The following is a 15,186-nucleotide window of genomic DNA, read 5'->3' on the forward strand; positions in this document are numbered from 1 at the left end:
GAAATTAATATTCTATTAATTGCATTCGTAATTGACAGATTCAGGAAGCTCATTTCCTTTGCTTGTTTGGATTTCCTGAAAGAAGGCTGAATTTTGTTCCGTTGTCTTAATGTTTATGTTAAAAATCCAGTGCTAGTTGAAATTGCAGGGTGGTTTTTTGTTTGTTTGGTTTGGTTTTTGTGTGTTTTTTGTTGTTTTTTTTTTAGATAGAAAAAGCAGAGCACTTTGGACATTTTGCATTAGCAGCAGTTTTTTAACTTATCTTGAATGCTGACCTCAATAATATAGGAAAAGAAAAAAAAACAGATACAGACATCATTCAGTGTTTCTCAGAGTTCTAGAGTAACAAGTGTGTCACAAAATGAAATCTCTCTTCCCTACCAATACGCTGATTTGGATTTGATCATTATCTTTATAGATAAGCTGTATTTTACTACTTTCATCAAATGTTCATGTCTAGAAGGACTATATTAGACATTGTTAATGATGCAGGCTTAGTATTAAAATAACAAACTAATTGTTCACCAGCTAAAAAAGCAAAACAACTGAATCAGTCTCTGTATATTTATGTTCTGATGGCACAGATTCATGGGGAGCAATTAAAGATCTTATTCTGAGGGTGAGAGGGCTTCTGAATTTAAACTTGGTTTCTGCTGGCATCCTGTAGGAAGGATCCTACATGATTCAAATGAATCACGTTAGATTAGCTAAAAATGTTCTGCCATAAATACTCACACACGCTTACTGAACGTAGGAGAAACTTGATGTGAATTCCTTAATATTGGTACCTGCACAGTAGAACTGTAACTGGTATCTGTGGTACGTAAATCATACAAATATTACGGAGGTTGAGTGCTCTTGCAAGGAGCATACCAGAGTTATTCTTGCTGTGTTGTTTTAATTGCCTATTGAGTAGGTGACCATGTCACTTGTTCCTGTTTCAATATTTTGGTATCAGAATGGAAAATGTGATCTCTGTAGCACAGTTGATGGCACGTACTGGTGCTATCTTTGTGATCTAAAAAGGAATTGTGTAACGATTTTTAAATCTGTGAAACCTTTCCACTCACATTTAGCAGACACAAAGGAAATAACCTGGATCTAATGTGTTGGAAGCATCTCTAGAGTCCAAGTGCAAGGGAGAGCAAAAGAACTGATCAGCAAAAGAACTGGCTATACTTGCAGTGGTCGTTCAGCATATAAACTAATTAAGGAATTAAAAAAAACGAGCACTGAATGTCTATTTTCAGACTCTGCTGCAGTCATATGATTTCTGTCGTATACTGTCGAGGACATGAGTTCAGGACCTGGGAAGATGATGCTTGCAGACCCATCGTATATAGTACACGCCAACAGTGTAATAATGCTGAATAGCATCTTGGCCTTATTTTTTTTGTTTTCATGCCTTTCATAGCTTATTTGATAATTTTGGAGTTCCGATGTGACTGGTTATTCTTACAGCTCTGAAAATAACAGCTCAGTTGTAGTCAAAATGCACCAATGCACAAGAAAGAATGTCCAAAAAAGAAAGTCATGAGTCATGTGAAGGCAAGGGTCTTTCTAATCTATTGTGTTGCTGGCCTCATAATGCTCCGTCATGTTTTGCATGTCACTAACGCTAATCCTGCTCGGGCAGGAGTGCCCTTATTTCTGTTAATGTCCACTGAAAATGTTCTATATGGAAATAACTGCTGTGGCGCAGAGTTGAAGCGTGACTTGATGCAAAACCTTTGCTCTTCAGTGCAGGCAGGAGGTGCAGTAAGCCAGTCTGAGCACTCCTAATCCCGTGCCCCTGCTCTCTTAATGTTGACCTCTATTTCTGTAGCTGCATTTGATTTCTGCCATGCTTTTCACGACCCCATGTGGCAGAATGGTCCCAAATTAATAAGGATCTGTGTTGACAGCTGCTTCAAAAGCTTCTGGCCTCTTTCAGTGATTTTTTTTTTCCTTTTTCTTGTGAGCAGGGTGTTGGATGCAGGCTCCCCAGTATTTCTTTTGATGTTTGATGCTTTCCAATGGAATTCTGGCCTCTGGTGCTTGGAGAACTGTTTTTAGCTTTCTTTTTGCAAATTAATTGCTGCAAGAATAATTTCTTGTTTACTACTGAAGTGTGACTACTGAATGATGAAAAGAGAAGTGTCTTGCGATGGGTTTCACCAGTGAAGGCTGTATCTAGTTCTCTTCTTGAATCTGACTTGTGCATAAAAGCCAGCATTGAAACCGGGCCTCAAGGTGCAGTGCTGCGTTCTAGTCGTGGTGACAACGTTTATTAATTATTTGTTCCACGTTTCTTTGATATGCACTAGTTGGGTTTGTACTCTATGCTTTTGTTATTGCAGAAGTGTTGCACCATTGTGGTATTTCAAATTACTTTTGAGAATTTGCACACCATCTGTGTGCAATAACAAAGCTTTTAGCAACTCCAGATTGCCATGCTCGTGATGGGGAGTGTGGATGAAAGCCAGCCCAATGAATTAAGGTCATGTCCCTACTGGGGACAGAAAGGAAACTCTAGGTAAAACGATCTAGACAATCCTTTGAGAGGCATCTGTTCCTGATAGGACTTTGGCAGTCCTGGTTATGGCTGTTAATCTTTAGGCTTTCAGCCATTGAACAGTAGGAGGGGAGAGATGGGGACTTGCTCCAGGTGTTACCGGGTACCTGAAGGAAAAATGCTTCGTGTTTTTGACAGTCATAGATGGATGGGGAGTGGTGCTGAATGGAAGACTTGTAAAGCTACCAGACAAGTTAAAAAAATAAATAAATCGTGATACAAAGCAAAATAGACATCACCTACTTTTCAGACAATGTTTTTAAAGAGGATTAATACAGCTACTGAATCTCTCAGATCAGTGGAAGTCTTTTAGTGGATAAGTACTCCATAATACCAAAATTTTAAAAACCTGACATTTACAATATTGAGGAGAAACTAAAAGCTTTTGGATATAGGTCTGTGTGGGAGGAAATAAGGTTGAAAGATTAAAATAATAATAATAAAAAAAAAGAAACAATGAACTGTTGAACCAGATAAATACACTACATTAAGAAAAATCCAACATGAGAGGGACATCTGGTGGCACAAATTTAAATAATAATAATAATAAAACAGTGGCAGAATGAGTATCCTGGGATGTTACCCTGCAATAACATTTCTGATAGAAAATCTAGGCCTAGTTAGAGATGAGTTTGTTCCAGTTTTTCTTAGAGCAGGACTCTCGCTATTCCCTTTCTCATCTTCCCCCTATTTTGTCTCCATGAGCAGAGGGTTATAGTACATGGAAGTTCTACCAAACGCACCCTGAGTCTTGGAGCAAATGATACGAATTTTTAAGGAAGAAATAGGTTGATGTGTCACTACCATTATTTGACTGAATTTGTTGTTTTATCAGTGGCATAAAATATAACAGTACTTTAGCTGTGGGTGACTAACATTTATTTTCCACGTGTATCACAGTCAGGTTTCCATGTGTTCATTTAAATTCAGAAGTATCCATTGAGTTTTCAGGAGTACAGAGAGCCACAACTGTGTGTGATCCGTCGAAATTAAACTTAATGTACATCTGTGAATCGCGGCTTAATAGAAGTATGACAGTCGTGGTGTTGGTGTGCCTGAACTTGTAGCTCGCTTTGATTAGTTTTGATCACGTGGTGATAAAAGTTTAATTATCTTTTAGAAGCAGTAGGTCTCCCAGGAGCTCTCGTTGTAACGTCATGGAGCAGTTGGCTTGGACTCTGGGCAGAGCTGTCACTGTTGAAGAACCAACAGGCTGTCAATTAAAGGGAAAAAACTCTGACATAGAAATACCTGTCAGCTATAAAGGAGTTAAGCTTGGACTTAATAAAATAGTAATAAAAATAAAACAGTGAAGACTCTTTGATTTGGTGGGACATCTTTTGTTTTGAAATTTGAGCAAGCAGATGTTGTTTTGGGCAGTCTCAGGATTTCCAATACCACCTTACTTTTATATCTGAGATATATTTAAGGTTCAATGTGTGCTGTTTTACTAAGGATGTTTATAATGTGCCTATTCATGCCTAAGGATCCAGAAATACTATGTGAATCAATTGGTATGTAAATCATTCCCTGCTTTGGAAAGATAGGAGATCATTTCTCCAGCAGTAATTCAATCAGAGCTTGTTTTTTGTACAACCACAATACACTTGCCTAAATTTAATTCAAAGTTTATGTTTCCTAGCTACAGTTCTAGTACTTAACTTTCCATGAGTAGAAATGCCATAAATTATAAGAGAAATGAAGGACAACAGTGAAGTGATCTTTGGGGGTTGGGGGGTGGAATAAGGTGCAAAAGTGAGATTTTGGTTTTCAGAGTTTTGCAGGAGACTGCCTGTAGATTTGCCAAGTCATGGTGTTGTCCAACCAATGTTTTTGACCAGTACAAATACATTGTAGAATGGTTTTTCTGCCTACAGGTCAACTGAAATCCCAAGCGCAGCAGTGTGATTGCCCTGAGACTCATCCCTTTGGCTAATTCCTTTCCCGTTAGAAATCCCACAGTGCAACAAACACTTGGCTTGCGTTAACCAAAACCTTGGGCTTGTTGGTACCGATGGAATTTGGTGTGTGGACTTGTACTGGCACACAACAGCTGCGTGCTTGCGTTTTTGGTGAAAGGACTTCAGTTGTCAAAGAGCCTCGTTCCAGTCCCTTACTGGCTGATGGGTTCAAAGCCCAGTTCCCGTAGGGACGGCCTGCCCGCATCGTGGCTGTGGCGCGGTCGGTCCGGTGTTGCAAAGTGAGCTTCGGCATCTTGCGGGGATGTGTTTTCCAGCACGCTGAGCGAGCAGAAGGCTCTTGGGTGTTTTCCTCTGGTTTTGCAGACAAGGTGCCCGTATCCTGTTGTGACACCTATGCCTGCGTGCGCAGAAGAGGTTTCTCTGCTTACATGTGCGTGACGCGTTAGCCTGTGGTGCGAATTCACGTGTAAGTGCTGTTGTGAATCCCTTGCACGCTTGCCCACGGGAATGCCCTCAGGTTTTCCAGTTTGTGTAGCTGCTTTGGGCACCGTCAGCGGTCGGTTTGGGATTTCTCGGGCACCGCCAGCGGTCGGACAGCCGGGCGTGCGGCTGTGAGGGTGCAGGAGCCCACCCGAGCTGGTGAGACGCACCGCCGGGCTCTCGTGTCCTCGCATTCAGGTGTCTCCTGAGCAACGCGGACCGCGGCAGGCAGGAAGACCCAGGGTGGGTTTCCTTTCTCCCCCCGAATGAGCGTTTGTTCCCCGGGGAAGAGCCTCAACGGAGCCCTGGGCGCTCGTTTCACGCCCGGGCTCGGGCTGCTCGCACCCGGCACGCAGCGAGGGGGGGGCGCGGAGCAGGGCAGGTGTCCGTCCGTCCGTCCGTCTGTCCGTCCATCCATCCATCCATTCATCAATCCGTCCGTCCGTCCGTCCATCCGTCTGTCTGCCCATCCACCCGTCCGCCCGTCTCGCAGCCGCGGGGGCGCGCAGGGCGAGGCTGCTCCGTGCGGGGGGGGGCCGGGGGGTTCCCGGGGGGGGGCTGCCGGGTCCCCGGCGGCGGCGCCGCGCCCTCGGCGCGCTCCTGGCCGCCGCCCTCCCCTTCCTGCCGCCCTCCCCTCCCCTCCTCTCCCTCCCTCCCGTCCCCTCCCCTCCCTCCCTCCCGGCTCCGCAGTGCCGGGCCCGAGCTCCGCCGCCGCGCTCGGCCGGGGCCGCGCCGGGGCTGGGTGGCGGCGCCAGGTGAGGGGCGGGGGGCGGCGGCGGAGGGGGGGGGGAGCGGTGTTGGGGGAGGGGGCCGGGGCGGCGGGCGGCGGCGGGGGGAGCCGGGAACAAAGCGGCGGGCAAGATGGAGCCAGGAGGGAGAGGGGCCGGGACCCCCGCCCCGCCGCGCATCCCGGGAACGGGAGCACCGGGGGCACCGGGGGGGGGCTGGGGCGGGCGGCGGGGAGCGCCCCGGGGGGGGCCGGGGGAGCAGGGCGGGGATGATGCTGTAAAACGCTTTCCCCTTCTCTTCTGTCAGCTGCGGGAGGAGTCCCGCCCGGGCCCGGGGAACGTCCCTCCTGCTACCCCCCGGCCCCGCAGCCCCCCCCTCCCCCCCCGGGGCCGGCAGAACCCCCCCGGTGCGGCTGCACGAAGTTGCTGCCATGCCCGCCGCCAGGTCCCGGTGCGCCGGCAGCGGCGGGGAGCCGGCTTCCGAGGGGGATTGTGCTGCAGACAATGCGCGGCGGCATCTGGAGCAGCCCCGGGGACTGGAGCTCCGCTTTTGACATTGCTGCACACACGGCACCAGCCGCAATGACAGCGGCTGCCTGGAGTGGCTGCAGGCAGCAGGCAGGAGCATGAAGTGAGGAGACCACTGCAGTGCTCAAGATGAACTCCTCCTTGGTTGGCAACCAGAGTGGCCGGCCCTTCTGCCTCCTGGCCATTAGCTATCTGGAGACCATCAATTTTTGCCTCCTGGAAGTGGTCGTTATCGTGTTCCTCATGGTGCTGATTATTTCGGGCAACATCATTGTGATATTTGTCTTTCACTGTGCACCTCTGCTGAACCACCACACCACCAGTTACTTCATACAGACCATGGCATATGCTGACCTCCTGGTGGGCGTGAGCTGTCTGGTGCCTTCTTTGTCTCTGCTGCACTATCCCATTGTTTTAAGTGAGTCCTTGGTTTGCCAAATCTTTGGTTACGTTGTGTCGGTGCTGAAGAGCGTCTCCATGGCCTCTTTGGCATGCATTAGTATTGACAGATACATCGCCATCACAAAGCCGCTGACCTACAACACGCTGGTTACTCCGTGGAGACTGCGGATCTGCATCCTGATAATCTGGCTGTACTCCTGCCTCGTCTTCTTACCCTCCTTCCACTGGGGAAAGCCTGGATATCACGGGGATGTGTTTCAGTGGTGTGCCAATTCCTGGAACACCGATCCTTATTTCACTCTCTTCATCGTGGTGATGCTCTACGCCCCGGCTGCTTTCACCGTCTGCTTCACGTACTTCAACATCTTCCGCATCTGCCAGCAGCACACCAAGGAGATCAACGAGAGGCGAGTGCGCTTCAGCTCTCAGGACGGGGAGACTGGGGAGGCCCAGCCCTGCCCGGACAAGCGCTATGCCATGGTTCTTTTCCGTATCACCAGTGTCTTCTACATTCTCTGGCTGCCCTACATCATCTATTTTCTGCTGGAGAGCTCCAATGTCTATAGTAACCGCGTTGCGTCCTTCTTGACCACTTGGCTTGCCATTAGCAACAGTTTCTGCAACTGTGTCATTTACAGTCTCTCCAACAGTGTCTTTCAGAAGGGGCTTAAGCGTCTCTCGGGGGCTATTTGTGCCTCTTGTGCTAGACAGAGGGTAGCTAAGGACTCCTCTACCTCTAGGAGCAAAAGATCTTCCAATGGATGTCATGTCTAAGACACCTATCAGCTTGACTGGGAAGTGCAGGGACAACTCTGTAAATTGCAAAAAATTGAATATGATTTTAAGATGTCCAGATTTGCAAAAAGGTTTCTGAGAAATGCTGCTGACATAGAAGAATCAGGAGCACATATCATTGTGATTTCACTTTTAAAAATTTATTGCTGTGGAGGCGGCCGTGGAGTTTCACCTCCATGTTCATTTTTAAGAATAAAGCTGTATCTTGACAGTTACCTCTCCAGCTGGTGTGACTGAATGGAGTGGGTGTCTGAGAGCTTCAGCAAAATGTAGTCTTTCTTACAGCTCTACTAGGTTCTTTGGAGATTCGTGCTTCACATGTAAATGATAGATCTGAAGTGGAAATGTCACGGTATATGGTGTATTACAGGGATTTTTTAATATATGCCAAAGTATATCGACACAATTTTCCAGCGTCGTAAGAGAAGGGGCCAAACAATTTGTTTTTCAGTGCTACCTAGACAGGATTTCTAGAACAGTAATGAACAATGTGAACATTTCAGCATGAACTTAAAGTCTTACTGAGCCATGGGTGCAGCAACCTGGTCTGGGCAGTCGTACGCGTAGGGGGAGCGATCCGGCTTCTGTGCCCCTTCCTCTGGTAGGCTGCCTGCGTGCGATCAGCGTGGCGTCTGCATTCTCCTATTTGTTGTGAAGTAGGAAGAAAAACTTGGATCAGACCAAATCTAGCAGTTAAATAAAATGTGTTTTGATAAGCTAAGAGAAAATACTTGTCGTTTTATGATAGCAGAGTTGTGGCAGTCACTCGAGGATGATGCCAACATGTGAAAATTATTCTCAAAACAGTGGAGAAATGCCACATTTTTGTGTGGAAATTTTCTCAAGAACAACTTTAAAAATAACATCCCCCCCCCTTTTTTTTTTTTAATCTAAATTCTTCTGATATTTTACATACTAGAACTTAAGGGGAAAGGAAAGAAAACAATTGTCTTCTAAACAGCTAAGGGAACTATGTTGTAAATTTAACTGTAGTATTTGAGTTATTCATAAGTGCACAGAGCTAAATCAGAGACATTTTTCTTTAGGCTGCAGGGGATTAAAGATGGTTCGAATATAGCAGGAGCTAAATCCTGTTGGCAAACGCATATTTAACTGGTCAAACAATGTACGGTATCTGAGAAACAGTCTCATTGACCACGACTTTTTCCAAGCTAGTTTAGGTGAGGTGTTTCTGAGTATTGTAATGCTGTTAGAATGCAGTGCGGCCCTCAATTGATGGGTTTTTCTAAAGAATATCTCTGTCTCTTTACTGATGCCATTTTGGAATAGGAAAGTATTTGTGAACCACGTTTTTCTGTAATAATGGATTACATCTGCATCACCTTTTGTAGCTCCAGCTCTGCGGCCCGGGGGGTCCCCGGCAGGCACAGCTCTGCTCTGCAGCTGGTGCTGCGCCCGCCCGCGGTCACCGCGTTGTGCTCCCGCACTGTGCTCGACTGCTGTGACCGGGGGGAATTCTTGGAGCTCTTGTATTAGAGTTGCTGTTGGTGGACGCTGTTAGCCATACAGAGAAAGGAAAAAAAAATAGGGGAAAAAAAAAAAAGGAAAATAAATTTCAGAGGAATATTTTAGAAGCAGGGTAATTCTTTTGGCCGAAGGGAAGACTCTGTGTATTTGTTAATTGGTTTCAGCTCTACTGTTGTCATTGACTGAGATGATCTGTTTTAAAGTGGTCTACCCTGCCCCTCCCGCAAGCATCTACATACCCTGCTCTGATGTGCTGCGTACGCCGGCCCCTGGTCTTCCATGCTGTGCCTGGAGGAGGGCACCAGGGCACTCCCGGCATGCCTGGTCCTGCTCAGCAGCAAGCGCTGATGCACGAGTCCCCCACAAGCACGGCACGTGTCCCGCTCCTGGGGAGACCCCGGCTGCTGCTGCTGAGTTTGGGTTGAGAGCTGCTGCTACAAACTGTGTCTAAGTCACGTTGTGGTCGGCATTCAGAGTATTTCATCCATCGCCCAAACCTCTCCAAATAAGCTTCCTCCTTCGTTCATCTGAAATCTTAGGGATGAAGGCTGCTTAAATCCTGATGCCTTCACGATGTTACTTGTGCTCTTCTGTATTAAGACAGCGTCTAGAGCGAGGGCGTTCGCCGTGGCCTTCCTGCAGACGTAGCAGAGGTGGTTCTTGCAGTTCTTGCAGTCTGACTTCTGGTTAGAGGCACCTGAATATGCCAGACAGCCGTGGGGGAGCAGAGCATAACGGTGTAGTGAGTCACTTGTAAACGGTGTAATAAGCTCGCGGCACACCAGCTGGCTAATTGTTCCTAGTGTTTTGTAGGTATTACGGCATGGGGGGGGCAATGTAAGCACTTGAGTCACCAATATCAAAGCATTTCCGTGTGGCATCTTTTGGAACAGCATCTCAGGTAAACTCCTCAGTAGCTTTTCTCTGACTCTTCACCTGAGCTAACGTTTCCACGTCTTTGAAGTGATGCAATCTCGCATTAAAATAACATTTGATTAAATTTAATAGAAGAAACTAATCTGCTAGGGCCTAAAACCGTAAAAATGGCAGTTCCAGGTTTAAGTGGGAGCTGGACTACAAATATCGTGGCTTTTATTTCAGTTTTTGTGGCATGAGTAAAAGATTTATGTAGGAGTATTGTATGTTACTTTTTGAGAAAGTTGGGAAGTTTAAAATAAATCAAGGGCTCTAAACGATGGCATGGAGATTTAACTTGAGTTGAAGCAGTTGCTACTTCAGCTGTAAGCCTAGAGCTGTAGTCAGTGCAGTGGTTGTTACGGATGTAGATGCATTTTTGCAGCTGTTGTTGCTTTTCAGCTAAAGTTCTAGTCAATATTCCTAACAGCTAGGCTTTTCTCAGTTGCCGTACTCATCTCAAAGTCTTCATCGGCTCAGGTGTTTTCCATAAGAGGTGAAAATCAGAACCTGAAGTCTGAGAGATGAAGGGCAGAGCTGCAGCCAGCTGATGTGGTCAGGTTCCGTCCGGTATGCCCAGAGGCACTTCTGAATGTTGCCTCAGTAGCCTCGTTCGTTTAGTTTCAGATATTTCTAATTTTGTCTGTGTTAATTTATCTTTTTTTTTTTTTTTTAATTTCCCCTGTCAATTAATTTAAGGTTGGTTGAGTTCAGTAGGTGATTAGATGTTTTAAATATTCATAACATTTGAGCCTGTTGTCTTCAGTGAAACTGCACGGGGGTGGATCTAGCTCACTGTGCCAGCTGTGGAAGAAATAATTGTGAAACATATTACCTTGTTTGCTCGGCATTCCATTCAACATCCTTTGCCATGGACTTAACGTGAGGCACTGTAGTCCTTTTCATCACAGTATGTGCTATGAATTGTTAGGCAGCTAACTTTCCAGTCGGATCGCTTTCATCGTTGTACATATGAAGCTAATCCTTTCTTGGCTCTATTTGTATCCGAGTGTGCCTAGTGATTTAGAAATTGGTATCAAGAGCATTGCATATATGAATGCCACAATAAAGAGAACATAGAAATCAAATTCCGTCTTCATAAAAATGGCATGTTGTAGTATAGTTAAACAAACTAATCTTGAAATTCCATCTCAGAGTCGACATTTATTTCTTATTAGGGTTATCTGCCTTACTTTCAAATTAAGCTGCTAGAAGGTTCAATTTACAGGATGGAATTCAGTGGCATTTTTTTAGTATAATGGGAAAGGATTTCTATATGCACAACTTCTCAGTGTGATTAATTTGCTTCATCTAGTACTCTTGATTAAAAAAAAAAAGTTTACTGGGTGCTGAGGCAGTGATGATATTGTCATTTTCCAGATAGGCTGGGTGAAGATCTGTGAAGTATTAATTTTATAATCTTGAATCAGGTGACAATATTTTTTTATTTGTGTGAAGCAAAAGTTTTGTTGCTGTCTGCCATTAGTTTTTAATATTAAATATTACTGGTTTCTACAGTCATTATTTGCTGTTAGGGATTTTTTACTTGTTTTTTTTTAAGCTGCTTATTAATCAGAAATTTGTTTCTCCTAGTTGCAATTCTGACGTAGCTCAGTGTCTGAGTGCCACAATTTTGAATATTTGTCATAAATCTACAGGAAGAAAGTGGTATAAAGTACTGAGGCACAGAGAATCTCAGGAGTAGTGCAAGGTTGCATGAAGGGTCTTTCATAGAGCAAAGACTTGAATGAGAATTCCCAAATTTTAGTTTTGCCCTGCATCTCTGTGGCAGCACCCCTTTCCCCTTCACATAAAGCTTTTACCTGTAAGAAGCTTGTCTGTTCTGAAAAAGACACTTCCAAAGCATATATATAAGGTCAGGTGGAAATATTCAGTGTGCGAAATTGATGAGTAGTTTTTTGTATTTGTTTTGTGGCATCACCAGCTACTCGATGCTAACAGCAGTATTGAATCTTCCTGAGCCAGGAAGCCTGGAAGTTTTCAGTCTGCTCTTATTCCACATCAGATTTTGAAGTTGATTAAGCTTCTACTCCTAATTCAGGTTGGTGCTTTAGGAAGTATTTTTCTTAGGAACTAATACTTGAGCATAGGAGCCTGCCTTTAGACATTACAAACAAAATGCCCAATTAAAATTTTTCTAGTGACTTTATTCATCTGTTGTAGGTAATTGTAATTCTCTATGAGGAGGCGGAGATTTTGGAAGTTTTATCTTGTTGTTCTAACACATCTTTAGTTCTGGGTACTTGAAGCACCTGCTAAACTTTGGCTGACCTGTTCCTTATTTTCATGTTATTTCCCTTACTGCCTTGGCATTGCAGGGTTACCACTTGGAAAGACATTTTCTGCAGATAAGCAAAGGCAGATGATTTGATACTAAAATTATATCAGTAAAATGCTTTTGGAAGAGGAAAAGTCTTCTAAATTAAAATCTAGTATGTGTAAAAACAGGTGCCGTTATATTTAGAGAAAGAAACTGAAAGCTGTTGGAAACAAACAAAAGAAGCCTGCAGGCCAGCAGTGTGTCTGCGCTGGTGGTATGATGTAAGTTGTGTTAGAACAATGGAGTATTTAACCTGGGTGTATCCCTTATGGCACACGTGTTAAAGATGGAGGTTACCCTTCTTGCTGGGCCGTGCTCCAGGGGCAGCTCGTGTAAGCCTTGGGTTCCCCGCGCCCGCAGCGCTCGGATCCCGTCCATACCAGTGCCAGGCCTGGGTTGCTCCAGCCATGGTCGGGGAGAAGGGGGCAGCTGAGGCAGGCCCATGCCGTGCTGGGTGACCGACGTGTTCTCCCCAGAGAGAAGGGGCCGATTTAGTTGGGTGGGCTTAGCCAGCTTCCCAGTTCCTTCCTGTGACACAGGGTTTTCTAGGTATGTGAGATGTCGGTTACACAGACAGCTATACTCATGGTTCTCTGCTCGTTATTGACTTCTGTTGCCTTCCAGTTTTTATCCCCATTCCCGTGCACAGCCTGTGCCTGCTCTCTGTGCAGGTAGTGGCTGTCGCAAGGAAATGTTTGCAGATCTCACCCGTAGAACATCTGCTTCTCTTGGGCTTTGGCACTCAGTGAAAATGTTACCCTAAGTCTTCTGTTCTCACGTCCTGCCCCAAGTTATTTGTTTACAACCTGTGGTGGGCTTGGGCAATCTGTCCGGTCAGAACGGATCCTCCACCTCGTGAATCTGCCCTTACTGGCATTGAGAAACCAAGTTGGCACTCGTCTTTGTTTTGGCCTGGGAACGTGAGGGGCGGCCTGGTGCCATGGAGCTGGGGGCGGCCTGGTGCCATGGAGCTGGTGGTGGCATGGGGCTGCTCCCTGGGCGCGGGGCTGTACGCAGGGGCTGTGTGTGCCGCGAGGATTGAAGAAATGCTGGGGGGCTGTGCGTTGGGTTAGGTTATATTTAGAATGGGGTTTTCGACAGAGGGGCGGGTTTGGAGGGCGGCCTGCGCTCCTCGTTGGGCTGCTTTCTCTGTGTGAACGTGTAAGACGAGGACAGTAGCTTTGGAATTCAAAGCCTAGGCTTCTCAGGTGTTGCTGGGGGTCCTTCGGTTAAAAGGTTACACAAATTCAAGCAGCCCCTCCTAAAGATGAACTCGGACAAGTCTTGCTGTGCATATGTGGGTCATCCTCAGGCGTCCTGAGGGTCGCGTGCTACAGGCAGCCAAAGGCGTGGCAAAACAAGTCGGCGCTTTTTGTCCAAATTGCGGGAAACAAAAGTTCTTTCAGGATTTCAACTGTAAATGAATCCTTGAAAATCAATAATTAGATTAGTAAAGGATGATGTTTTAATATGCTGGCAGGAATATAGAGGGATTTGTCAGGGGAAGCAAAAACAGACTTTGCACTAAAGTGGCTTAGGTATTGTTTATAGTGTTAGTGATATTTGTGTGCGTGAAAACTTTGGACAATTTTAATATAATGTAAGGCTTTGAGCTTTAGCTGACTAAAGTTGCTTGTTTTATGAAGTTACATTAGTACAACACTGTGAAGTATTTTTAAATATTAGCATTACTGGGTATTAAAAGTATTTCATAAAAACATTTTTTTAAAACATTTTCTGTAGATGCTGTCAAAGGAGTTGATGTTTAGTGTACAAAGAAATAAAACCCTGAGGGCTGTAAGGTACATGTGTGGTTCTGATCACCTCAGTTTTTGAGGGATTAGGGATTTCTTGGGATAAATTTTTGTTGTTAAAACCTACTAAAAATAATGGTGCAGTTAATCCTTTCAGCAACAGGAAGCAGCATTACCTCCAGCCATGCTTTTGAACTGTCTGAAAGGATTTGCCATCGCATTTATTGTCTTCATAGACTGATGTCTTTAGCAATGCTGTACAGCACAGTGTTTTGCAAGTTGCTATGCTGATAAATTTCTCTCCATGTGTAACCTTTGAAATCAAGTTTCTATTGTAATTCTAGCATGTAAACACTAGGTTCAATTTTGTATTCCTCTAATGAATGCAACAGGATGGAAATGAGTTTGCAATTGCTAATGATGAGCTTTCTTACTGTTCTTAATACTCGTGGGTATGTCTTTTACTTCAGGGAGTTCAAAATTGTATTAGTACCTTTTTTAATTGTTTTTTTTTTTTTTTTTTCCACATGCTGTTTACAATTAACCTGCAAGCATGGGAGGCTATGCATGCATGTGCTTCTAGGTTGCTTTGCTGAACAAAATGCAGTGGAGCGATCTTACTTTACGGATGCTCTCTTGTCCTTACATTCCACCTGTGTCTGCTCCTTCACAGTCACTGGGACAGCAGAAGCCACCGGTCAGATAATTTCAGTGTTCTGCAGGATGGGGCATCTGCCTGAGGGCTGTCACGAGGAGTTTTTCTGGGGGAGACGATCCAGCTCTGTACATGAGTAGTGTTACAACTGGTACTTTTCTTTTGAGCGTCGGTGAAAAGGCCAGGAATAGACAAAATCACACCTAAGAGTGTGTATGTGTGTTTGTAAGAAATTTGTGCACCTTTTTAATGCTGGAATTTTTTTATTTTTATTTTTTTATTAAAAGATGAGAAAGAGGTGTGAGTGTGAAACCCCTGCTATGAAAAACTACAGGGAAAAGAAGTCCACCAAAGCAGATTAGAAAAGCAAACAGGTGAATTTGAGGCAGTCCAACCCTTAAGACTCGGTGATGCTGTGTGTAGTTGTGACACAGGGAGGAATATTAAGGTGTCAGCCTAGGCACCTTAATGTCCCTGGTTTCTGCCTGATTTGTTCTGTTTTGTACCCTGCAGGGGAAGGGGGAGGTAGTGAAGATGGGCATTTTGATATTCACGGCAGCTGAGGAACGGTTATTGTTGTGAGTCCAAAAATGTGTATTTTGTGCCAACTCAGAATTGTTGTTA

At 45.1% G+C, this 15,186-nt stretch overlaps 2 protein-coding genes across 5 annotated transcripts in view; both read left to right on the plus strand.

Annotated features, from left to right (window-relative positions):
* RABGAP1 (RAB GTPase activating protein 1) overlaps nucleotides 1–15,186 on the plus strand; it is an 83,391-nt gene that overhangs the window by 42,997 nt on the left and 25,208 nt on the right. The window lies entirely within an intron of this gene.
* Nucleotides 6,213–14,571, plus strand: GPR21 (G protein-coupled receptor 21). Its single transcript, XM_040531297.1, has one exon. It carries the CDS (start codon nucleotides 6,342–6,344, stop codon nucleotides 7,386–7,388), a length of 1,047 nt encoding a protein of 348 aa, XP_040387231.1. The 5' UTR covers nucleotides 6,213–6,341; the 3' UTR covers nucleotides 7,389–14,571.

This window comes from Cygnus olor, chromosome 19 (genome assembly GCF_009769625.2).
Source record: "Cygnus olor isolate bCygOlo1 chromosome 19, bCygOlo1.pri.v2, whole genome shotgun sequence".
Lineage (NCBI taxonomy): Eukaryota > Metazoa > Chordata > Aves > Anseriformes > Anatidae > Cygnus > Cygnus olor.